This window comes from Micropterus salmoides, unplaced genomic scaffold (assembly GCF_014851395.1).
Source record: "Micropterus salmoides isolate LMB-PRFRI ecotype aquatic unplaced genomic scaffold, ASM1485139v1 Ms_hic_scaffold_7, whole genome shotgun sequence".
Taxonomy (NCBI): Eukaryota; Metazoa; Chordata; class Actinopteri; order Centrarchiformes; family Centrarchidae; genus Micropterus; species Micropterus salmoides.
Window position 1 is genome coordinate 10,987,735 of NW_024044459.1, and position 26,605 is coordinate 11,014,339.

The 26,605-nt window shown below is 40.4% G+C and overlaps 3 protein-coding genes across 4 annotated transcripts in view; 1 reads left to right on the forward strand and 2 right to left on the reverse strand.

The window, feature by feature from the left end:
- LOC119891221 (SEC14-like protein 2) overlaps positions 1-6,157 on the reverse strand; it is a 19,118-nt gene extending 12,961 nt beyond the window's left edge. Inside the window, exons 1-3 of the mRNA XM_038702600.1 lie at positions 5,981-6,157; positions 3,805-4,017; positions 2,382-2,457 (exon numbers count right to left, since the gene is read on the reverse strand). Of these exons, the coding sequence (XP_038558528.1) occupies positions 2,382-2,457; positions 3,805-3,858 (130 nt within the window). The 5' untranslated portion in view covers positions 3,859-4,017; positions 5,981-6,157. The remainder of the gene's footprint in view (positions 1-2,381; positions 2,458-3,804; positions 4,018-5,980) is intronic.
- An 83-nt stretch (positions 6,158-6,240) lies between these two features.
- On the forward strand, positions 6,241-14,742 carry rnf215 (ring finger protein 215). Its single transcript, XM_038702602.1, has 10 exons — positions 6,241-6,616; positions 7,818-7,970; positions 8,053-8,124; positions 8,390-8,475; positions 9,583-9,637; positions 9,758-9,862; positions 10,358-10,474; positions 11,613-11,756; positions 12,005-12,107; positions 12,946-14,742. The coding sequence occupies exons 1-10, from the start codon at positions 6,386-6,388 to the stop codon at positions 12,966-12,968; spliced, it is 1,089 nt and encodes a 362-aa protein (XP_038558530.1). The 5' UTR covers positions 6,241-6,385; the 3' UTR covers positions 12,969-14,742.
- LOC119891220 (activating signal cointegrator 1 complex subunit 2-like) lies at positions 14,180-25,517 on the reverse strand. 2 transcript variants are annotated; one of them, XM_038702599.1, is made up of 17 exons: positions 25,438-25,517; positions 25,110-25,283; positions 24,886-25,042; positions 24,688-24,755; positions 24,414-24,524; positions 22,174-22,286; positions 21,225-21,299; positions 21,038-21,142; positions 20,880-20,948; positions 20,650-20,724; positions 19,659-19,911; positions 18,907-19,103; positions 18,463-18,582; positions 16,617-16,844; positions 16,372-16,462; positions 15,714-15,805; positions 14,180-15,353 (listed from the first exon to the last, which is right to left on the reverse strand). In XM_038702599.1, the coding sequence occupies exons 2-17, from the start codon at positions 25,176-25,178 to the stop codon at positions 15,182-15,184; spliced, it is 1,995 nt and encodes a 664-aa protein (XP_038558527.1). In that variant the 5' UTR covers positions 25,179-25,283; positions 25,438-25,517; the 3' UTR covers positions 14,180-15,181. The 2 variants fall into 2 exon arrangements, with proteins under 2 accessions (XP_038558527.1, XP_038558526.1); XM_038702598.1 differs by lacking the exon at positions 25,438-25,517 and having other exon boundaries at positions 24,886-25,015.
- Positions 25,518-26,605: the final 1,088 nt, after the last annotated feature.

Here is a 26,605-nt window from a genome sequence, read left to right on the forward strand (position 1 = left end):
GAAAATTATTAAGATACATATATATATATTCTTACGATTTTGACGCCATTTGTCAGTTGTAAACGAAACATTAAAAAGACAAATTGCATTTTGTTATGCCCCCTGGGTAGCTAAAGAAGTGCTAAAATCCCTTAATAGCTCTGGAGAGAATAAAATCCAAAGTCAAAAAAAGGAACAACTAATTTGTCATCACAAAATTCAAGACTAAGACATGTCAAAATGTATGCATGTGACTATGATGCATAAAAACCAATGTCTTGTGTTTAAAACTAGACTTCAGTGGTATTGAGAAGAGGCTCCTCTTACAACAGTCTAGTTCACTGAACTCTGGTACAAAAAGGACACTACAGTATAATACTTTGTCCTTTGTACTTTAATACTCATCTTAATACTCCAGAACGACTGATATGCCAGGATAAAGTCACTAACCGAACTGCTGTCATTTACCCTGGCTCTTTAATCTCTTCAGATGGAGCTCCTCAAAGATAAATACTGCATACTCCTTGGAGGAGTGTGAGTCATCTGAGGGCCGACTTAGAAAACATTGGTTTAGTTGGTTCCACTGAGAGCAGGAGAAGGTCATTGGCCTCTAGTCCAGGACTCATCTTCTTTCATATGGAAGAAGCAGCATCTGGCTGCATCTGCTTCACAGTTAAACATTTTCCTATCCATTATTTCACTAACAACATTATGAGAAAACACAGGAACAGGAAGGAAGAAAAAATATTATTAGTTTATTTGTGAGCACAAATAAAAAGATCTATGTCCCGTTTAATTCGGGGCATAAAGGTCATAAAACTGTGATAGTTTATATAGTTTTCTGATACGCTTCTCTCTAATGCCAGCTATTCCAAAAGCACTTCAAAGTTTCCTGAAACCTTTAACATTTGCTGTTTAAAAAGCAATTTCTTCATGGACAAAAAGCAGTTATTACACAAGAAGTGGTGGATTTTACATTTCTTGATGAAAGAGAACATCCACTCAGTAGGGCTCAACTGCAACTGGGTTCAGATCCAGATTTGCTTTGATAGATTATTTTAAGTTCAATCATTAGCGCTCACAGTGTGCCACCTCAGGCTATTTGCTTTAAATCAATGAACTGGACTGAGCTGTTCCCACAGCTTGAATGGGATTCATCTTTACGTTTATGTTGGAAGGGAAATAACTTGAATCTTTCAGAGCGTACATCAGCCAAACAGACCCTCATTGTCTGTGTGTGGAGCTGTGACGCTGACCCTTCTGAGAGCCGTTCAAAACCGCTACGCTCAATTATTAAGACTGAATTGAAGAGAACCGTACGCCTTCACTGCTACTGTGAATTCTGGTTATGAAACGATTTTTGGAGGAAACTTGCAGGGAACTTGAACCCTGGAGAGCAACAGAAACACAGCAGCAGAGTGTCTCCTGGCAGACGGGCTGTCGTCCATCGCGTAGTGCACTTTAATGCGATTAGCCCTGGATTAGCCTGATACACACATTGCTAAACCTCTGCTCCAGAACTAATCAGCACAAGGCCTCCTTTAATCACTGCTTCCCATTTCCTCTATGGTCTCAGGGTGTAACCTCAACCAGCTTCACCAAGTTACATGTAAGACTTTTTAAGACCTAGTTTTATGGCCCATAATTACCAGAGTATGAAAGTATGATGAAAAACCAGCAGGGATGATAAGGTCTATAATTGTTCATTATTATATAAACTTTTTTCAGTACCTCCAGACAGTTTTTACCAATAATTCCTGTTAATATAACTAATTATGTTAATGCGACCTGAACCTTGATAACCGGCAGAAAATGTATAGATGGATTATTCAATTAAAAATGATTAATTAATTTTACTGTTTGAGGTTTTGCTAAAATTGACACCTGCACATTATGAGACGCTTCCTTGCAACTTGCCACCAAAACTCAATGAGTTTATAGATGATTAATGCATGTAATCCCATACAAAAGCATTTTTTAACTAACATTACCACCTACAGAAGGTAAGAGCAAATATTATTTCTGTTGAATACTTTTTACCTTCTATGGCCGTTTTTGAGGAAACTGAATTCAATGCCTCAGCATACTGGGAGTCCGATTTTTCAGAAGTGGTTAGAGCATCATGTTCAGGCATAAAAACCATGTAAGTGTCTTTCTCAACCGCCACAAAAAGGGCTGTTTACACGTGTTGCATCATGTCCTTTCATGTAATAAACCAGTGCAAGTTCTACTTACTGCACAATGTACGATGGCACAGACAGATTTTCCCACAGGAATACAAGGCAAATTATCCACACCACAATACCACAGACGAGCGGGATTACGTGAGAGGTTTTGCTTTTTCTGTGAGTGCAAGCTGTGGTCAGGGAAAAGAAGCAGGTGCATCATGATTTTCAACTCACCTCTGAGCCAGCGTAAGAGGAAGTGGTCATGCTGTGCAGGAAGTTGAGGAAGAATGTCTTGTATCCTCTCTCGAAACTGTAGCCAGAGGAAAGACAGAACAAAACCAGACTTTTGAGTTTTGCATATCAGCTGCAAAGAGGATTCAATACCAGAAAGTGACTTTCAGGAAAACCTTTACAGTCTGACCTTGGAGATAAAGGTATTTTTCTTATTTAAAACTTTTCTCTTTCACTCATTCATTTCATATTAGGAGGTTTCATGTACTAAAACTTGTGACCTTGTCACTACATACTTTAATGGCAATGTTCAGCAATGAATCCCCGTGAACAGTTCTTGCATGGGTAGAAAAACAGTCACGAAGACCAAAGTCTACAATACATGGCCAAAAGTATGTGGACACCAGAAATCAGTATCCATCCATCCATCCATCGTCAACCGCTTATCCTGCGTACAGGGTCGCGGGGGGGCTGGAGCCAATCCCAGCTGACATCGGGCGCAAGGCGGGGTACACCCTGGACAGGCCGCCAGTCCATCGCAGGGAGAAATCAGTATGTTGACAGTTAAGCAATAAGGGCTGCAAAACGCCTTTTTTTCTTGAATAACTGATTAATCATTTGTCTTATACAATCTTAGACATTACTAAGATATATTCAGTTTATTGTAATAGAAGACAAAGAAAACCAGCAATTATAACAAACTTGAGCTGCAACCAGTTAATTTGTCGTGTTTGCTGAAAAACCTTGACTTACACAATCCTTCTAAAACCATGGGTGTTAAGCTGCTGATATAACACTAGCCACTAGTCAAGCTCTTCCACACCAAACCGTAAACAAACCCTTTCTTTATGGACTTGGCTTTGTGTAGGGGGGGGGGGGTGTCATGTTGAAACAGGTGATACCCTTTCCCAAACTGGTGTCATGCACTATTGTCTAAAATACAGAATCATTGTTTTCCCACTTTTGGCCATATGGTGTCATTCCCCTTATCTAAACAAACAGCTAACACACTTCCCTTTAATTTTAACTACTCGTCTATTATAATGAATCACAGCGAACCTATAACTATTTACAACCTAATATGAAATCAGGGATGTGGAAGTGAACGATCCAGACAAAATGATTAATCGATTAATGGAGAAAACAATCCGCAGATACATTTATAATGAAAATAGGCTAACTGTTAAAGTTGCAGCCCTATGACAGTTATGTAATGGCTTATAACTGATCTATAAAATATTAGTAAAAAAACATTCAGAATGCAATTAGCTGCAGTTTATAGAGCCTTAATTAAAGGTGGCTTCTTAGAAAATGGTAGCCTACCAGACTTATGATATAACAGTTATAGGAAGAGATGCTATAAAGCACGATATTGTCACTACGCAGGGACAATTATTATTATTATTAATAATAATAAAAAACTTACCTGCTCCAGTGCTTCCGCCTGTTTAGGACTAAGGTCTCCTACTATTCCGCTCATGTCTGCGGACAGAAGATGCAAGATAAAGACACCCAGCTCCTTCAAAGTCAGATAAACAGACCGACAGTCAGCGCCGTCACCGTGTTAGCACAGTCTGTGACGCCTCTCCGTGACGCTCGTTCACGGCTGCCCTACCCCGTTATCCTCGCTATCAGGTGGCTGCAGGTGAAAAAAGAAAACGGTCAGGAGATGGAGGAAAAAATGTAAACACGAGTCTCACCGCCTGATAGAGACCAGTCCAACCGGCTGACTCGGCCAAAGACGATAGAAATGACAGGATGATTACTCGCGATGAGAAGGAGGAAGTACAGGGAGGAGAAACCCCGCCCCATCTCCAAGCTAGCAGCTTCACTAGCATTTGTAGTTTTACAGACTGGGTTACTTCAACCAATACTTCTGGAAAACAACGGGGCACTACTGTGTCAATATTATATGGGAATCTACTAACACTACTACTCAATAAAATGTTAACAGTTATTTTAACAGAGAAACAACTTTGTTTTATGTTAGTATTCAAACATGTAACCTACAGCTCACATGGCGTTTTGACAGCATATATAACTTTAGTATTATGCCTAAATAACGATTGTGTAGGGATGGGCGATGCAATTAAAATCATTATCGCACTAATAATAAAGATATTTTTCAATGTATATAGATATAGGTCAAGGCAAAATGTACCAAATGTGTACAAAATCACAAATAAAATAATCACTCATGTTAAAAAGCATTGAACAGCTATAGGCTTATATGTTCCCCTATTATGCATTACATTAGAGCTGGACGATATTGCCAAAAATGTTATCAAGATAAAAAGTTTCTTATTTTTCGATATCGATAATTATCACGATAAGTATCAAATCTTTATTTCTTTTGAGTTTAAAGGCTGATTTCTGCTACTGAGGGAAAGTTGAAGAAACCTGATGGTTAATTGTGGTCTAAGCTCGTCTTTATGGTCAACACTTGATGCCAAACAGTGGATCACTTCACAAATCTGAGGTGGAACATTCAAAACAATTATGATCAAATCTTTTTCAACACATATGCATGAGTAAAATTAAGTAAATGCTTTCTTTCAGTCCTTTTTCCTCAACAAAATAACCATCTTAATAAAAAATTAAGTCCTAATTCGTGTATGATTCAAGTGAATAAAATCAAACATTTATTGAATATTTATTGAACATTTGTTATATTGTTATTGAAGAAATTTATATTGCGATAATTATTGTTATTGTTTTACTGTCCAGCCCTACTTTACATGGGACAAACTCTTCATATACAGGCTATATATATCAAACAACATTTTAATTTTGTTTACCTAATCCTGTTTTTGACAAGGGCCTAGTTGAACAACAATGGTAGATTGATTTGATAACGTGATATCAGCACAATATCAATAAACAATTATTTTGACGTATTACTCAGCCCTGCCAGTATCATATCTTTCCAGAAAGAAAGAATACATTGTAGAGCTGAGGCTAGCGTAATAGATGCTGGCTTGGAAAAGGGGAATGGCACAACTATGAGCATAAAACAAATTCAAAAGCATTTGGCGAATCAAGTGCAGATTTGAGAGGATGCAGGACAGATATGTAACACAGCAAGATTTGATGGCCAGCAGTCGAGCAGTGAGTGGAGCATTTGAGAATGTGAGAAGGCACAAATCAACTATTTAAAAACACTTTCACATCCAGAACTCGTATTCACCTTAACTACACTATGGTCAAATGCTTGATTTAACACATCTTTGGTCAAGAAAATGTAACTTATTGACTCGTATTTACATCTATTTTTAAAAATAAATAAAATATTCTATATCTATTCTATATTCTATATTATATAATGCGAAAACCTGAAAAATACGCACATACCACAATAAGAATGAAAACATTTGGTTTGATTCCGCGATTGAATTATTCCCATCAGCTACGAGTGCTTCTCTGTAAGACTCATAATTTAACAGTCTAGCAAAATATCCCAAAATATAGTTGATTTGCGCTCAATGGAGCAGGTACACGTCGCTTGATTATTCGTTTTCAGAGCTCACTCACAAAAAAATGTATGATATTTAATTAGTCACCGCGTTAATAGACGTGAAACAGCGATCTGACTCAGTACTTACAGCGGGGTAGCTTTAAAGCGAAGAAGGAAGTCTGGAGATGCACTCACGTTGCTACAATTTTCTCTGGTTGTACAAAACACAACTGTCAAAACACTGTAACTAAGTTAACGGAAGAACAGCGCACTGAACGCTAAAGCTGATTGTTTTTCATCTTAGTAGTGTGTACTTAGCTAAAACTACCTTCCCTGCAGGTTGGCAGCCTTCATAATAATGAGCAAGATAATAACCCTCCCGCTTTTTCCGGTCGGAGCCGGAAGCTGTCAGCGCTTGTTTACATTCTTCGGAGGAGTCTGGCTAACTAGCGATCAAAACGCTAGCAGCTTCTCCAAAACAATGGGTGACAGTTGATCAGATTTTTGTATTTATAAAAATTTTCAGCTGTAATTTCTCTCTGTTGTTCGGGCCATGGCTTCAGCTCGCAGCTGGGGCTGTTTCTGGGTAACGTTACCGCTGCTGCTGCGGTGGCCGGGGCTGCTGGTCGCCGGGGAGGAGGTCGCTCTGGTGGAGGTTTTCCTGGAGCAGCGGCCCGGTGTCAGCGCTCTGCTCCAGGGGGAGGTGGTGGAGTCCAGCAGGGTCAGCGGGACCTCGGAGCACCAGGACGAGGACCGAGAAGAGCTGGAGGGAGAGCTGGTCCTGGTGAGTGGCTCAGAGGGGAGGAATTTATGGTCAAAACTGCACTGTTGTTAATGTTATAAACAACAATGCAATTTAAGGGGCTTAATTGATGTAACGGTGAAAGGTAAGACATGTCTAGCTTAGAGTCATTAGGTTATTTCATTCATGTACGTGTCCTTATATTACAATTAGAGAGACCACGATTACACTGATATGGTAGAGACAGTACCTGAGGCGTTGGCTCGCAGACATAAGCGTTCTCTGGAAATCTGGCATGGTTCAGTCTTACAAGAATGTTTACAAGAAGTTACTGGCTCCACAGATTAATGTACAACTCATGGTCATGGGTAGTAATAGATTCAAATATGATGTAGCATTGGAGTCTAAACATCAGATAGATTTGTTGTTCTAGGTTAAGGCCAGTTCAAGATGACCTACAGAGGTTAAACCTACAGGCTCTAGGGGAAGTTTTATGCTTCAGATTTGGTGTTGGCATTTGCTGTGTTCACATGTTGTATGCTGGCACTGTATCTCCTCACCCGGGCTCAATAAACCATGCATATATATTGTCTTCATCAGTCTCCGAAACTTCTTCATCACACCTGGCTCACAATATTTCTTCAACAGTTATGGACTGTTAAGATTACAACAGAGCACCGGGCTGCAAATAACGATTATTGTCATTAACAGTATTTGTTTAATGAATAGATGAATCATTTAGTCTAAAATCTGCAAATAAGTAACCAGAGCACAAAGCGATGACCTCTATTTTCAATGTTTTCAAGGAATCAACAACATGATGGATGTAACCCGTATAAACAATGAGTGGCTGTGATTTAAATATATTCTGTCAAACATTTTAGAAAAAAATTAAATTTACATCTGCATGCAAAAACCATGATTGACAGTAGGCAGTAAACAGGAATGTGAGATATAAGGTATAAAATACAGTGTTATTTTCAGTAGAATAATTTACACTGTCAGAGTTTATTTATAGGCTGAGCAGCAGGCTTGAATTAGTTTTTGATTAAATGGAGTGAATTTAAATGGTTTTGTTTGAAATGGGGGTTGCAGATGTGGGTTGAAAAAGTGCACTTCTTGCCTTCCTGGAGCAGCCCCTACGGAGGAGATCCTGAGCACCGCATCTTAACCAGTGCGTCTGCTTACGTCTGACAGTATTAGAGTTTCCAGTGCAAACTTTCAGCCTGGTTTCTGTCCTCAGGTTCAGGATGAGGAGACACAGGTGAGCGGAGGAAAAGGCGAGGACAACACCAAAGAGCAGGAGCTGTGGATCGGGGTAGTGCCTGTGGAGATGGACGACAGCAAAGCCTCCACCGGAAATCAAGAGTCCTTTGCTGATGCAATGGTCAATAAAGTAAGGATTTCAATTTGCTATGAATCTGTTGTACCTTTGATTCATGCTGGTATGCACTTAAACTGCATCCTTCCTGTTAAAGATGAAGCGAGCTTTGGTCCTTGGAGCGTCAGCGCTGATCATTCTGGCTCTCAACCAAAACACCGTCAGGGAGGTAAATCTGCACAAACTCTCCAACTGTTTTCAACCTGCTGCTGTTTTTATTTTTATTGTGCGCGTGTCTGTGTGTGTGTTTTTTCATTAATCTATAAGCAATGTACGTGGGAAGGTGGACATCAGAACAAGCAATTCAAGGCGCTCTATCAAGAAGAGTTTATTGTTATGGATTTTGGCTAGAACCATATTTTGGGAAATTCGTAGAAAAGCCTGAGGTCCGGGCTGAAAATTTAAGCTTGAAAGTCTGCCTCTTTCTGTTGTAGATGGATCTGTCTCAGGTGCTGTCCAAGCCCATCATTGTGATCCAGACATCTGAAAATGTCACCAAGCTGATCGGAGCTCTGCTCAGGTACAGAACACCTCATTATTTATTACGGATATTTCACATGGCCCTTTCTCTCACACCGCTGATAAAAAAAAGCAACAAAATACAAATTAATACAAATTGTTTTTATGACTTACATAATTTAATACGACATGTCACGTGGTTACTCCGTTTGAGGCTGTCGTATAGGACTAATCTACACTACTAACTCAGCTATAACCAGTTTCGGGCAATATTTCAGCTTTCACCTATACACGGCTCAACTGTACTATATAGAACCTCAATACTTTTTGAATTGTATCCGTATTAAGTTCAGAAAGTCAGCTTTATTCAGTTAGATTCTTGTTCTTGTTTACTTAATCTTTAATGTGATATATCCTGCTTTAAATGGTAAAACTGTTTTGTATTGTATTGTAAACTCCTACGCAGCTATTTGTGTTGAGACAGCTTTGATCACTGATGACGAAAACGTTTATTTAGGTAAATGTAATCAAAATGTTTTTTGTAGACATATACATACATATGTACTCAGCAAAATAAAAAGAGTATTGATTTGGGATTACAAAAACAGTACAGTACAAAAAACAAGAAGACATGCACAGTATAAATATTAACCAAGGTGTAAAGCTGCTTTACATGGTGATTACTGACATTTACATGTATTCATTTAGCTGACGCTTTTATCCAAAGCGACTTACAATTGCTCTTATCCATTGCGCCATCACCACCCCGGCATCACACATTAGGTATGGCCTAAATATTGTAGCAAAGAGGTAAGAGGATATTTATTGCCTGGTCTCTACATAATCATTGAAGGGTTGCCTAGCATGATGGAATTATATATATTGTTATTTATTAGGCTATTAATCTAATGGCTGTTGCCAGTACACACCTTAGTCTGATATTAATTTTTCTGTGTATTGATTATGTACAGGGGCGAAAAGAAGTTTCCTGTTACACTAAATTACTCAGTAGATCAATTAATGTGTGAAAACCAATAACACCACAAAATCCCTGCAATGTTTTGTGGCGTTAAGATGTTTTCTTGTTACCTTCATCTGGTCAGTCAGCAGGTTAGTGTATGTAAATGCAGTGATGGAGGATCTAAATGACATTTGGCTCTCTCCACAGGGGTCTTCAAGCGACAGCAAAAATCACATACAAGACGATCCTGCAGGACAACCTGGTGAGCTCCTCAGTCTATCAGCTGACAGTGTTTTTCTCAGTTGTGAACACCCTCCAGTGGTGAGTGAACAGATGACAGGCTGAGCTGACAGTGAGCGCATGCTGCTGTGTGTTCGGGCAGGGAGCCACGCTCACGCTGTGGTCCAGCTGCGGCCGGTCGAGAGGAGGGCGCTACGGAGAGTGGCAGGGGGTCATCTGCACGGGAGAGACAAACTCTCAGGTCCAGGTGGGGGAGCAGGACGAACACATCATCGGCCTCGTTAACATGTTTTAGCTGCTGTTGGACTAATCCACAGATTTTTACATTACACAAGTCTGTTCACAGGTGTTAGTACCACTACACACGTGAAAAAAAAAAAGTTCTATAAAGCCTTTTGTGTCTCCAGAGGGGGCTGCATGAAGCCTGATAAATTGCTTTAAGTGAGTAACTTGAGTCAGTGGCAGTTGTGTTTGAGCTCACCAGACCTCTGTAGCCCGCTCTCCATTCTCTCAAAATAACCCTTTCAGCTATAAACATACAAAACATCCACTATTATTATTCAAATTGGGTAATTTCTCAGTATTTAAAACATAAATCACATATATACAAAATAGAGTTTTCCGTGCAAATGTAGTTTCACTCACTACAGTATACTAGTCTCATAAACAGCATGTTATTTAAATGAGACCTATAAAAGAGCCAGATGGTAAAGTGATGTTGCTCTTCTCTGTATGTTTGTAGAAGTACCTGCAGCAGCTGTGGGACACTGTCCTCCTGGTGGCACTTATCATCAGCACTGGAGTCATCGTTCAGGCTCGCTGGCAGTACCAGGACCACCAGCTGAACGACGACTTAGAGGTACAGTCTGTCTTTACTGCTGGTATTATCACAGCTTTACAGTTTTACACGTGTACAAACATATCTTTGGCATTTTTATACTGCAGTTTTGTTTTTCTTAACTGCGTACCATTTTGAGGTTTGTGCTACTTGATACTTTTACTCCAGTACAATTCAGAGGACACTGTTCTTTTTGCTCCAAATGTATCTAATAACTTAAGTTACAAGTAACTTTGCAGATGCAGATTAATAAAATAAAAAAGAACACCAACAAATACATTACAATGTATTATTATTACATGTTAAGATAAGACTTTGTTGAACCCATAGGGAAATTGACAAGCTACCCAGCGGTATATAAAGTAATTAAAATTAGCTCCAACTTTACCAGCTGCAACAGTGATAATCACATTAATGTATCAATAACTATCATCCAATAATATGATGTATGGGCCACTCTGCATAATGAGTACTTTAGGTATATTTTGATGCTTAGACTTTTGCACTTTTACTTGTGAAGTATTTCTACATTCTGGTGTTGCTACTTTTACATACTGGTCGTAGAGTTTCAGCTAATTTAATTAGAATTTAAAATTAATTAGAACATTATGCACACTCGCTGCTGTTTTATCATTAGTAGTATATACACATTTTTATAAAATGTTATTTTTCAGAAATAAATATGAAATTACTAGATGCATAACACTACATAGTTACATTTACAGTTTACTGAAGCTTGGTTTGTCAACATGCTTTTCTTCTCTTAGACAAATATTATGGAGATCTGAGCCACTGTATGCACTCTTTAGATCATTACAAACTCGTGTAGTGCAGACGGCCAAACACAAACAATTGCAAAACAAAGGTACTTGTACTTCAGGTTGAACTAAATATTTCAGTGTTTGTAACTGTGCTTCAGTGAAGTGTTGGAATAAGCAGATAAGTTGCAGTCTTTGAAAGGAAAGTGGAACACCGGGGTTCAGGTGGTTAAATCTTGGTACATCTTCATTAAAATGTTCTAGCCAGATCATTTCTTCTGTAAGGAGAACTTGTCCTGTAAGTATCGCCTCCATCATGTATTGCTGTGTAGTCAAGGTGTCCCTGAGCTGAAGTCTTTCTGCTAACATGTTATGATGTTCTGCTGTGCTGTATTCGCCAGCTCCTTCCCAAACAGGACGTCCTGAAGAGAATGTCGGCCCTGAAGATCAAAAGGTATCGTCAGCCCAAACCGTGGTGTGACCCGTCCCAGCCGTTAGAGACGGACAACTGTGCGGTCTGTCTGGAGCCTTTCAACAACAACCAGGTCAGCCAACACTCCTACACCCCCTGATTTTAACATTAAAGCTGTATTGTCTCCCTGGTTGGATTCACTTACCCCAATGATCACGTGACAAATACTCATACCTGTATATTCTGCCAGTTGGTTTCTCTACCTTTAGTCTTATTTTAAGATTTAAAGGAAAGTTAGAGGCATATAGACTATGTGCAGGTCAGGTGATTCTGCAGTGAAATGATATAAACTGGTGGTGCATTGTGTTGCTGTTGTCCCAGTGTCTGCGGGTGCTGCCGTGTCTTCATGAGTACCACAGAGATTGTGTCGACCCCTGGCTGCTGCTGCAGCACACCTGTCCGCTGTGCAAACGCAGCATCCTCAGTGAGTTCACGTCACAGCATCATGCGGATACCCAGCACTGTTCATCTGATGATGTTTGAGAGTTAATTAACACCAGGCTGAAAAGCAGTGTCTAAAGCCTTTTTCAACCCTGACCACACCTCGGCTCGACTCGTCAGTTCGTGTTCAGCACGGACCAGTCACATAGAGCGTGTACTGGTAGATGGAGAGGCCATTTCACCTCCTGGTCACTGCCGAAGGTGCCCTTGGGCAAGGCCCTGAACCCCTAGCTGCTTGGGGCGACAACTATGGTTTATACCAACATTAAGTAACTTTAAGTTATCTAATTTTCATGCAAATAGTTATCATAGATAAACTGTTGCCCAAGTAACTAAGCAGTAACATCATTGCTTGAGAATGTAAAACTTTACATGAAGTTTTTAATATCGTTTTTAATGACCCTGAACTCTTTTTTTTTTTTTTTTTTTTACTATCAATCGTAAAACTACCTGCAGTAGACACTCTGTTTACTAAGTATGTGCCGATCAAAGCCTGAGTCTAGCATTTTCATTTTTATTTAGTCAGGTAAATGTCTTGAAATCAAAATAGGATTGCAACTAACAGTTGTTTTCATTCATTAATCTTTTGATTATTTCTCGATTAATGAATATTTCCATAAAATGTCAGATACTTTTAGAACAGTTTAAAGGACAGCACGTTTATAGAAAATAAATTAAAATGATAAATCATACTCTTTCCTCGTTTCCTGTTTGCCTCTTGCTTTCATGTATATGTATACCATTATTAAAATTGCTCCTGATAAATTTTCTGTTGACCCACTAATCTATTAATTGATGTTCTCTTTTCTAACCCTCTTCAGGCAGCGTCTTCAAAGACAGTTAAAGGTCACCACAGCCTCTGGGAATCAAGTCTCGTCTTTTCCTCTGTGACGCTCCAGTAGCCCTTTTTTTTGTTTGTTTGTTTTTTTTAAACTTACCTCATGCCTCCTCCTTCCAGCAGACTGTGGGATAAGATATAAGCTTCTCACAGCAGCTGGCCGGCCATCTGGACTGTGAAGCAGTCAGATTTGACGTCTGACATTCGGGGTGTTTTCAGCAGGACATATGGTGGTAGTATAAACACAATACTATGAAGTATTGTACCAGTACTGTTGTGTGTGAACAGTACTTCTTCCTGGGATCATGTTACTGTACAATTTGACTGCGACTTGGGAGGTTGTTTGTGGTCAATGCAACTCTCCACACAAACAACATCTGCTCTGTTTGTGCTGAGCAACAATACATTTGGCTTTTCATCAGTAAACACTGATAACCTGAGCGAGTATTCGCGGTTCAGTTGTTTCTGCGTCGACATTCAATGCTTTATGGTTTTAAGCATGGACATATTGATTGACTGACCAGTGTCAATGTTCACTTTAGGTCCCAATGATGTGGAGTAACAGAGGTTAAACATGACTGATTTCAGCTAGTGTCTGTACTCGTACTTCACTGTTAGATGTTAGTCCTAGAGGTTCTGTAGTTGTAGTCCAGAAGTAACTGTGCTGCAGATGTGGAATAAGTGTTTGCACTTGTCCTTAACATGCCTTCTGACTAAACTGCAGAGTGAAAGAAACCCAAACCATAATCACACCTCCTGATTTATACTTGAGTTGTGTTACAGTAGCAGTACTAATTTAGTTTGCACCATTTTAAAACAATGTTAAACATGTAGGTAGGCTCATCTCAAACATCATGCGAAAAACATGGTGTGTCCTCCTCCAGTTGCACATGTAAATCTTATCATTTGCAATTACAATTTTGTACTTAACACAGCTGTCACTGCCTTAGAGCTAAAGCAATAGTTCACCTACCAGCACCCCTGGTAGGCCGACTTTGTTACCTTTGGATAGAGCCAGGCTGGCTGTTTCCACCTGCTTTCAGTCTTTGTGCTAAGCTACGCTAATTGGCTGCTGGATGTGTAATTTCCACTTCAACTGTGCAGCGGTACCCTGAATCATCTCCAACAAATACTACTGTGAAAGGAAAAAGTCAAATCTAGCGTAATTGATTTTGGCATTTTGTCAGCGATGACTCAAACTCGAAGGATGTCAGAAACAGTGTTCTTGTATTTATTTAGTTTTTTAAAATGTCACCTCTGAAAAGCAATTACACCTGCTTTTTCTTTGTTACAAAATGCTCTGATAGATCTGCTCTCTTCATAGAAAATAGCGTGTGCACGGCAACATGTAGGAGGTTTCCCCACAGCTAGTCTGAGAGACTCGACGGCCCTCTGTGCAGCACGTGCTTCCAAACACATCAGCATCATTATGAGATGGTCACAGAGTTGATTTCGGTTTTTGTCTAGATTTTGTTTTTTAAATGTTTTTTTTTTTATGAAGGCTGGACAACAGTGGTGTGAACTGGGTGGATGACATCACATGCATACACTTGAACATTATGTGCAAGCAGCTTTCACACAAGCTACTCATACAGGATGAGTAGCAAGAGCAACACAGCCTGCCGCTGATCCAGACTTGATCATCAGGTCAGCAATTGTTCTTCCAGCTAATGCCAAAACACTCGCTTCCTTTTATTCCTATGTTGTCCATTTGACGATGATGATGTCAAAGATCGATCACTCTGGATCTTAATAATAAACAGATTTGTTACTTGGCAAATTAAAGGTCTTATTCTTTGTCCTCAGTCTGTGGCTCACCCTCCGTACTTGAGATTTTTTAATGAGCTATAAATTATTTTGGGCCAAAGAGCTGATCGCCCTTTAGGCTCAAACACTAAAAGCAGAGGTTTTATTTTAACAAGCTGCTTGGCAACTTCTGATCACGAAAGGCCAAAATGTGGCCATGCCAAAGAAACTCTGTAAACTATGCAACTTTTCCCCTACAACTGAAAATCTTCTCTGGCTTCTCCTTCGAGGACAGACGGTCACCTCGGGGCCAAGGTGTTATCGTGGGGACAAATGCGGGCACCAAATTCACAACCTTTAACCCAGAACGACAGTCCCGTTTCTCTTTCCCTTTACTGACTCGCACCTCAGCCACCTTCCTGCCGTCCTCTTACCAACAGTCGATTTGGTTCGAGCACAGGCTGTCACACAGATCAAGAGGGGATCATGCCTTTGTTCCTCTTGCGGTCGGCCATTGTGCGGCGGTTGTGATTTGACACGCGGCTCTTGTTGGCCTCCTTTTTGCGTCGGTCCAGTAATGTCTCCTGGTTTTGTCCTTGGCCTTTGGGTTGGCCCACCACATTACTGGAACGCTCCGGTCGGAAACTGGAAGAGAAGGATGAAGGGAAGTCAACAGAGGTGTTGATGGACCCACCAGGTGAACCTCTAACCAGTGCTGTTTCAGAATTTAAATATACACCTTGAGACATTGTTAAAATTTACATTGGTTTTCCTGGTTACCGTATACTGGACAGATCTACTTTTGTCAATTCATTTCAATGTAGCTTTTATCATTTGATAGTCAGTTTTATTTAAATAATAAATTTGTCCCAGCCCAAATCATACATTTGTCTGTGTTTTACAATCTGAATAGACAGCGCCCTCCATCTATAAATGGTCAAGTCTAGAATTGTTTCGTTTTCACGAAGAAACTTCTTGTGAGAGTTTTCTGAATATTGACTTTACCCTTTCCTTTGCTGCATGGCAGCTCTTCTAGCTTCAGCCCGCTCCCTCAGCAGAGCCGGATCCTGCACAAACTGGTCCCTGTTTACATTGTTCTGAAAGAAAATGGATTCACATGAAAGAAAATAAAACGTGCAGACACAGAAACTGTAGCTTAAAAAAAAAAGGCCAAACTTTGCAATGGTAATCCCTTACGTCAGATGAAGTGTGTGTTAAACTGGTGCTTTTAGATCTTATAAATGTAATTAAGTTGTCAGTGATTATTTTATATTCATCATTATTAACATAATTGCCTTTAAGTTGGCATTATAATAATAACTTTATTTGTAGAGCACTTTTCAAAAACAAGTTACAAAGTGCTTTAACAAGTGTAAAGACAATAATACCCATTTACACCAAGGCTAGTTGAAAGTTATGTATAAAACACATCACTTCCTGTCTAACACATCACACCAGTGTACTCCAAATAGTCCTAATTTAGGATATATGCAAAAATAATCCTGCAGGAGCAGTACCTGCAACTGCTGGTAAAACAAAATTGACCGTCATATTTTCCAGTAAAGCCTCATCATTGAGCTTTATCAATGGAATAGGGCAAAAAGGAATATATTTTTCTCCTGTAATGTTGGATCTGCTGTTTCATTTCTAAATGTTTCAGTACCGGTAAAGTCTCTTCCTCCTCGTCATCTTCACCCTCCTCCTCATCCTCTGGTTTGTTTCCTTTTCTCAGTATCTGCGGGACAGTGAAAGGCCTGCAGAAAAACAAAAAAAAAGTGAAAATGGAAAACATACAATGAATGCAATTAGCGTCCACCACAAGAACAACATATTCCAAATTTAGACTCCATCCTGTCCAATTAATGGTCACAATCTAAGAGACAGACACAAAAATTTTTACCAATTTACCTTCTGTTCAGTAAACTGTCTCCGTCCAGGTCATTAGCTCCCACTTGGTTCATGTCGTAGGTGTCATCGTATTCGTCATCGTAGTCGTCATCCAGGCCGAAGGTGGCTGCACTTTCGCCAGGTTCAATGATGACCTCGTCCACCACCGTCTCGTAGGCCTGGTAACGAGCTTTCTGCTCCGCTATGTGCTGCTTGTCGTTCAGCATCTCTCGAGCGCTCTCCCCTTTCCTGCAAAAGTAAGAAGACACCACAAGGTTACACTTGACCTCTGACAGTCTCACCTGGTCTTCACTTTCTTTAAATACATGTACAGCTGTGTTTACATACACTTGTAAAGGACGTGTATGTCATGGCAGTTTGACTTTCCAATAATTACTACAAAGCTAATTTTATACCTCTTTGTGATGAATTTTGGTTAATTTATGAATTTATTATGAGTCTCCTGAAAATGTGACCAAATCTACTGAGGTCAAGAATATACATGATACATTTTGGTGATGAAGTTGTTTGCTACGTGACATTCCCTCTTAACTTCTTGTGAGTGATTATGATTGACTACAGCTGGTGACTTCTCTGAGCCCGCTTAAATCGGGCATGTTTGATATACTCTTTATACTCAGCCACAGACGCAACAATGGGAAAGTCTAACGAGCTCCACACGGATCTGAAAAAGCGGATCATTGACTTGAACAAGTCAGGAAAGTCACTTAGAGCCATTTCAAAGCAGCTACAAGTCCTAAGATCCACAGCGCAAACACCTGTTTGTTAGTATAAAGTGTACGGCGCAGAAACACAAGCTATCAACTGCTGCTGAGAGAAAACTGGTCAGGATGGTCAGGGGTCAGCCAAGAACCACCAAAATGCAGGTCTGCGATGAATTAGAAGCTGCTGGAACACAGATGTCAGTGTCCACAGTTAATCGTCTTTTACATTGCCATGGGCTGCCGTGCAAGAAGGAAGCATGGACAAAGAAAAGGCCTTCTGGAGGAAAGCTCTGTGGTCAAATGAAACAAAAAATTTAGCTATTTGGCCACAATGACCAGAAATCTGTTTGGAGGAGAGGAAGTGGGGCCTTTAACTCTACAAACACCATACCTACTGTTAAGCATGGTGGTGGCAGTATTATGCTCTGGGCCTGTTTCGCTGCTGGTGAAACTGGTGCTTTACAGAAAGTCAATTGAATAATCAAGGGGGAGGATTACCTCCAAATTCTTCAGGAAAATCTTAAATCAGGCAGAAGGTTTGGTATTGGACACAGGTGGATGTTTTAACGGGACTTTGACCCCAACCATGTATCAAAAGTGGTAAACGAAAGGCTAAACCCGGTTAGACTTCAGGTTTCAGAAGGGCCTTCCCCAAATCCTGACCCCTTAAACCCCACATGTGGACTGTGCTGAAGAAACAAGTTGTGTCAGAAAACCAACAAATTTAGCTGAACTGTACCAAATATGTCATGAGGAATGGTCAAAGATTCAGCCAGAAGCTTGTGGATGGCTACCAAAAGCACGCTCTTTACAAGTGCATGTAAACTTCTGACCACAACTGTATATGTACAGTTGTACAGGCTGGCAGTCAAAGGGTTTTAAAGGGCAGATTTTCAAAAAAAGAGGTAGTTACATGTGGAAGTCCTTAGCTTTGATTAAACAGTTGAGTGATTTTATACGCACATGAATCATGTAAGAGACTCGGTTTTGTCACCAGTATATTGGTGATTTACATTATTATTCAAATTTTGCAACTGTGAGTGCATAAAAAGGAGTCATGGGGTTTTTAAATTATTATTGAGCTAACCTGCGCCCCGGGTTTTTAATTTTTGGATTAGCGAGCGTCTCCTGTGTGTTCTTACCTCCTGCCCTTCCAGATACGGGACATGTCCACCTGGTCCCTGCGGAAGATGTCGAACTCATCATCATCAAAGACGTTGGATCTGATGCTCAGAACATCTGGAAGCTCCTCCTTCACTGGCCTGAAAGGACAGAAGACGAATCAAACACAGCAGTATCATGACAAGATTCATTTTTCATTCACCCTTAACTTATTGCCCACTCCATTTACCCCAAATGATCTGCACAACACATTTTGGATTCGTACAGTAAACAGTGACACTTTTGATTATCAGTTTAATTACTAAGTTAGCAAGATTCACAGATTTTAGCTTCTAAAAGGAGATCATCTCAATCTTATATTAATGTAAAATATTTTTGAGCTTTGGACTCTTGGTGCAGCACGATCCAGAATATAAATGGCAGAATTGTATGTAGAGGCCTTCCCAGTGAATGATGGTGTTTACCTTGGCATGGCTCGGTCCAGTTTGTCCAGGTTGGGGGCCAAGCGATCCTCCAGGATGTTGTTGATGACCAGCTCAGAGTTGTAGTTGTACTCCTCCAGGCAGGCCAGCACGAAGCCTTCGCCCAAATCCGGCAGCAGGTCCTTGATACACGACAGCAGAGACTCAAGCTCGGCCTCGCTCACTGTACACACTGCACCCTGATGACACACAACACCCAAAATAATAAAGTACAGTAACAAAGTCGGATTGGGTTGTCTCTCCAACCCCCCCACCCCAAATTTGCAGCTACTTTGAAAACCACACTTTTATCATTCGGCTAATTTATGTAATTTTCTTTCTGCACTGTAATGCACCATTACTTGTATTCTTACACCTTTATTTATTTATGTATTTTATGCTTTGCAAAACTCAGATTAAGCACCTTTTCCTTAGCATTTGAAAAATCCTACACAAACAAACTTGCCTGACCCTATGTACCAGTTCTAAATGTAGTCCCATTTGTTTTATTCCTTTAGTCAAATTTCTCTCCTCGCTGTACTCAGTTTCCAGCAGCTAAAACTAATCTGTTAGGTATTTAGATTTCTTGTAATTAAAATAATCATTATTGATAAATAAAATAAGAGTTAGTTGCTGCCCTGCATTTGACCTTAACATAAACAAACAAATGACATTATTTGTAACTGGTAACCAGTGATAAGGAATACAGGACACTGAGCTCTCATTAAATTACCTGTAAAAAAGACAGAACTCACATTGTTTCCTTTTCGAGGAACATCCAACATGGCCTTTGCTCCCATCAGGTCCTCTGCTCTCTCTGGCTCTCGGCCCTCCTTAAGTTTAAAGTCACCCGAAGAGGCGGCGGCAGCGGCACCGCCTGCTGCTCCCTGATAGGCTGGCATCGCAGAGGGGACTTTGTTCTGAATCTGGCTCTGTGGTTTCCGTCGCCCCACACTATCCCAGGCACTTCTCACTCCCTCGAGCAGGTAGGACGTCCGGGTCTCATCTCTGAGGGAAGCAGGCGGTTAAGGAAATGATACAACTAAAGAGTATAGGCATTACTGTCTGCTACTAATTCAAGTCTGGCTTTGAGACCATTCTGACTTGATTAGGGCTGCAACAAACGCTAAGCGTACTATCGTTATGGATTAATCTGCCTATTATTTTCTGGATTAATCTATTAAATCTGCAGTAAGGAAATCTTTTAAAAACAACCTTTTCTCATATTTGCTAAAAATGTCACTACATCCTGAAAGTAGTCCATGAAAAAAATCTGATTGCTCTGTCCCATCCTGCTGCTCATAATGCCATTTTCAAGAATCCACCACTTCCTGAAGAAAACTACAAATCAGAGCAAAGAGCGCTTTCAATCGTATCGGTGAGTGGCAAAGAAGGCATGATGAGAAACAATGGAGAATAACTTCTGGAGGGAGGACAGTGGTGTACTAGCCTCTCATCCTGCTGTTAGACGTTGTACCATCTGCCTCTGATGCCTAGGGCATTCTGCCCCAGGCCGCAAAGCACTAGACTGGCGACTTTGAGAAGACGAGTCACAGCGAAAGGGAGGTGGGGGGTCTTGGCGAGGCTCTTGCTGGGGAGAGCGAGCCCTATGTGGGCTGAAGTAGTGATGTGTCAGTCACGAACGAAGTAAGTACATAGGCTGGCTCCGATCATTTACTGAAGGCGACGGCTCCCGTCTGAAAGTCTGTTTATACAATGTTATTGCTGTAAAGCTGGTAAGGATACATGACAGGGAGGGCCTGTTGCAGGAGGCTGACGTCGTCTGCGATGGGGAACTGCTCATCATAGTCTGACAAGAACCTGCAAGGACAAAGAAACAAAAAGACCGAACCTCTTCATTCACTTTGTCACTGCCCTTTAAAATTACACCAACCACTTCTGAGATTTAATGGGGACCAACTAATAACCTCCTCGGAGCCTTGGAGGCGACCCCTGATCTTAACTGGTAATTTTACCTTTTCTCAGTTAGAAAAGATGTGAAATGTTGCAGGAGCTCCTCTGCAAATGTTAACATGTTTTCTCCCCTGCAAAGCAACAAACATCAGCAGAATTAGCATGTGTATGAGTAATGCTAATTCTGCAAAGATGCACGCTGAGAGTTTGGACATCTCACCCCTCCAGGATTGGCTGTAGGCAGGTGTGATGAAGCAGCAGGTGAGCCGTCTCCACCATCTTACGACAGGAGTGGGACAACCTCTTCCACAAGTCCTCCTGAAGACTAAAGGAAGGAGGGTTTGGGAGATTATTTACAATCATTTATAATTGAAAGTTTGGTACACAAGTAAGTAGCAGAAACTCACCCTTTATCATCAAAGTTCCTCTTCCTAACCGCCTTTTCAAGGTCAGGCACAGTGGTCTCATAAAACGAGGTCAGTCTGCCGGGAGAGAAAACAAAATGATGGTGAGAAGTAGGGCTGAAAGATTAATAGCATTTGCGATATTATCACATTATCATCAGATTTTCTAAATCGCAAAGGCTGCGATTACACTCTGGTCACATGACACCCAAGAGAAAAGCAGTCTGCAGACGAAGTTGATGCACGTTACGCTGTACCTTGCCCTCTTGTTGTACGCTGGCCTTAAGCTTGACAGAAGCTGACACTACATAAACTTTAGTGTCACACTGGGAATGAAAGTAACACCCGCCAACCGCGGGTAACTTGGTGGTGGGTGAAATCGTCGGGTCATCCGCGGCTTTGATGGACAGGAAAAATGCACAACAGAAAGACACGTACAGTAAGGTAAGCGTGTTGTGGCGATCGGCGCCTGCGTCACACACACAGCCACCAGTCAGCTCAGGAAATATCTGTGAAACGGTGTTTCAAACCAAACTGAACTTAGTTTTTCTTGTGGTCTGTAGGTAGGCCGACCTGATGATATTATATCATTATTTAATGCCATGACTTGACTCTTATAATTTGATATAGCCTATCTTCTCCACCATGGCTCATAATAATAATTCTACCTAATTCATCATAACACAGGCCTGACCCACAAGAAAGAACAGTGTAGTTCTATCTAGCTAATATTGTGTTGGTCATACTATACACTGATTTATTGCTTGTCCATTTTGAATACATAAGGTAAAGAGCTTAAAAATTAATTGCGTATTAAATCGCAATATTGATAAAAAAATTAATACATCGTCATTAGATTATTTTCCAAAATTGGTCAGCCCTAGTGAAAAGCTTTTGCGAAGGTGTGGCTCACTATGAGCGGCGAAACTGCCAGTTTACTTCGCCTGTCTACCTGCTAAGGAAACCATGGGAGTGGAAGCTGGAGCAGGCGGCGGGGAAGATGTCCAGGAAGGCATGGATGGTGGTGGTGGAGTCACACAGGTACAGAATAAGATCTACAAGATCCTAGGACAGAAAAGAAAAACAAATTATCAATGACATGAAGCAGTATTTTGGAAGTTAGACAATGCTGACTGCATTTTTAAAAAAACAGAGAAACCAATCAACACAGCAACACCTACAAACAACATTTATTTCAATTCATTTGAATATATCAGTGTCTGAAATGGTTACCAGCTAAATAATAAACCACGTTACAAATCCAGACGGTTAGTATTACTGCTTTATATTTTGTTTCATTAAAACCGTGTTGGATTACTCTGCTTTGAATGACAACATGGGGGGAAGGCTGTAACAGTGCTCTGGAGATTTTTCAGCCTGTCTGAGAGCGCTGAGGGAAATTTGATTGAAGAAAATCGCTTTATAGCGAATGCAGGGTATGTTGACGTTTAGCTCAAAGCATGATGTGGGGAGAATGGGGATGGTTTGTCTGTGTAACTTGCTTATAGATTGTGAACTGAAGCTCTCAGGGTTTTTTTGTCTTTTTTTCACTTTTATTTATACAGAGAATCAGGCTGAGACCAGGGTCTCTTTACTGCTGAGCCTTGTGTACAGCAAACAGACAGACACAAATATTCATAACGGATATAAATATATATAATTTAAAAAAAAAAACAACAGACAATTTACAGGTAACAATTACATGAATGGGCTTGAGGAATTTGCCAAGACTAACCAATCTTTTGAGCGTGTCTGATAACCACTGACTTTCCAATTTATTTTAGCGGTCAGATAGCTGGGAAGTTTATGCGTTATAATAACCAGTGCCTAGTTCTACTGGCGAAGAAGCAAGTACAGTACACAATGGTGTGTGCTGAAATTGGCACCCATAATAAAGCGCAAGGCAGCATGATAAACTGCATCAAGCTCTGCAGCTGGAGCATACATATACAGTACATCGCCATAGTCAAGTACTGACATGAAAGTAGCTTCTACAATGTCAATTCTATGCTGATAAGACAGACATGATTTATTTCTGTAGAATAAACCAATCTTCACTCTTAGCTTCCTCACCAAAACAGTAAGATGTGTTTAAAAGTAAGATGTTCATCCAGCCAAATACCAAGGAATTTGTATGCTAGAAATTGTTCCATAACAGTACATCCAGTGTCCTAATTTTAAGCTCATCCAAGTCTTGTTTTCTGGACGTGGAAGAAAAGAGTATATATTTAGTTTTACTTAAACTTACTTTTTGTAGAATTAAAAAAAAGTCTGACTGAAGAAGAGCAAGTGCTTGAGCACAGGATGGGGCAGTAGCATAAATGACTGTGTCGTCTGCATAAAAATGATATTTACAGTTCCTAACAGTGTTACAGATATCATTTATGTAGACAGTAAACAACAAGGGACTCACATTGAACCTTGAGGAACTCCTTTTTTTACTTTGCAGCATCAGCATCAACCCATTGGCCTGGGTTCAATCACTCATAATTTTAAGCCATGTGCAGGTGTTACCTATCAGACCCATTGAGGACAGTGTTACCTACACTTGTAAAACTCTACACATTGTTCTGCTGCTGTATGTGTTGTGTGTCCACAGCCATCGCACATGCGCGCACGCACACGCAGACACGTTACTTACTTCAGCCACCACACAACATCCGTCAGTCATCGAAGTGTTCCAACAGGAGAAACGCTGTATACTCCTCTGTAATTATGTCCATTGCTGGGCTGAACTATTATCACTGTCTTCTAAAGATTTCTTTGTATTTGTGTAAATTGTGCATGGGCTCAATGCAATTCTCACTCTTGCTGACAAACTTTTTTACAGATTAATTCAATTTTGATCTTTGGATCTATGTAACATTAAATACTGCTCAGTGCCGTGTTGTCTTGCTGACAAGTTTTCAATTCCTCCATTTAAAGAAACAGTTTTCCTAATAAGGCTGATCAGTTTAGTTTCTAAGGAAAGCGGGATTTATTCATTGGGGCTTATAATAGAAAATCGTCCTCCACATTTTAAAAACAATTTGATTTATCAATAATTAAGATGTTATCACGTCAGAACCGCCTTTTTAAATCTGTATGATATTTATATCTGAGAACGGACTCGTGCCAACATACATCATAAATAGTTTTATTAGTTCACCAGTATCACATGCAGAGATGAACAGAGATGTGTGTTTGTCTGACCTGCTGGTTCATGGTCATGGCAGTGGGTTTGTGTGCGTTCAGCTTCATCGGCTCCATGGCTGTGGCTCCTTCACACTGCAGGCCACATTTATCCAGGATGGTGTCAAACACCTGAAGGTGACGGAGAGAGAGGAGGAAAATAATCTATAATCCCACAGAAAGACATTTACAACTTACTCTAAATAGCATTTTTTTGACTGAGGCATCTTCAATTCACTTTTATTGAACCCAAACACAACCTTACACTCTATATATATATATATTTATTAATTACCTGTAACACAGTGGGCACCGTCTCATCCAGGTCACTGTAGTAAGACGGCTGCTGGGTAAAGATGTTCTCTAAAAAAAAAAAAAGGACATCATTATGAAAGTTAACAAAGAGTGATAAACAAAGGGAAAAACCTAACATACACATTCTTGATAAAAATACCCTTTGATGATTTAAACTGAACCTTAACAAACAGCTCACCTATCATCTTATGCAGCAGCTGGCTGTTGCCCTTTCCAAAGAGCACACATAGATCCAGAATTTTGGGAATGTCAAACAGAAAGTTATTATAGATAATCTCTCCAAACACAGCCGGGTTGAGGAAGTTCTCCTGTGACAGAGGTGCACAAACACAACACTAGTATTTCTAGAGATTAGTAGGTCATTATTCCCTCACTGGAGTTCATATTTGGAGCTGCTCCTACCTTGGACTCTTTATATGTGGCCATCCTGAGGAAGGTCAAGAAGACCGCCCTGTGGACAGAGCGCTGCATGTCGGCCACCGCCGGGGAGGCGGGCAGGGTGGCGAGGTCGAGCCCGCGAGGAGCGTGATGCAGGTATGAATCTAGACACCTCTGCAGAGACTCATCAAACACCACCTGGTGGAAGAGACAGGAGAGGAGATGAATACAAGAAGGAAAGCTGCCATCACTGAATCTAGTGTAAATACATTTATTACATTAATTTTGTGGCTAAGTGAACAGAAAAGGAAAAGCGGCTCAGCGAGATGTTCACATGTTACCAGTACCTTACCTGACACCAGAACTTGTCATGGGCAGAGCAAGCAGCCACTCCAGGTCCTCTGTGATGAATCTGGCATGTTCCAAAAACTCCTCCACCTCAGTGGGAGAGCCGTCTTCTGGCGGGGGCTTGTAAGGCACAAAACAGCGATCTTCCTTCCTGATTGGGTGCTGGTGTGAAATAAAAGCACAAGGTATGATTCTGATGAACTGGTCTGTGTGGAAGGTTATTATTCCAAGTACACCACAGACTGCTGTTGGAGTGTATTTCTGTACAAAACAAGGTGATATAACTCACCAGTGCAGGCAGTGTGTGCTCTTTTCCCTGGGGGCCAAGCTCGGTCACCTGCTGCTCATCCAGTGGCACTTGGGCGCATGCCATAGCTTCTCCCTCTCTATTTCTTTTTCTAAACAATTGTAACAACACAAAGAAATCAAGACTATACTACAGTGAGATTATGTGTCAATCTCTTGCTTTAACTTCTCTAATTTTGATCATTATGTGCAAATCAATAAGCAGCATTGCTTTATGGCAATATTAAATGTACAGGGTTGTTGTTTTAATGTAAGATTTTTCAGGTATTTTGTTCACTAGATTAGCCACACACACAAAAAAAAAAACACTGCCAAGTTTCTCAATTGAATATTCATGGAGTATGCTATACATCCAAGGACTATACTATAAAACTGCCAAAGTCACATTAGATCCTTTATTATCATTTGCTACTTTACTATCTTTTGCTTATACTGAAATGCTTCAATCCCAAAAACTTCGAACAATACAGACAATACAAACTTATGCTGTGCAGATACTGTTCACAAACAAGACATCAAGATACATATAATACATCTGATGTAGTCTGTGGCTACATACACAGACAGACGGTATAGCTATCTATTAATATCTATAAAATATGTTAAGTTTCGCTGTAAGCTGACAGTGTGCGAACATCTATGTATGGGGGAATTTTATCCACATATTGGACAAGTAACAGCGTCACATTTTTCTAACAGCTTCATTTTAACATCAGCAGGACCAATTCTCACCCTTCACCTCCTGTTGAGATAAACAGTCACCAAGTGTGTGGACTGCTCAACTAAAGGCAGCCACCGTTAGTCAGCTAAAAGCAGTTGTTTTCATGCTAGTAAAACTTCAGCTACAAACAGCCACTCTGGTTAGT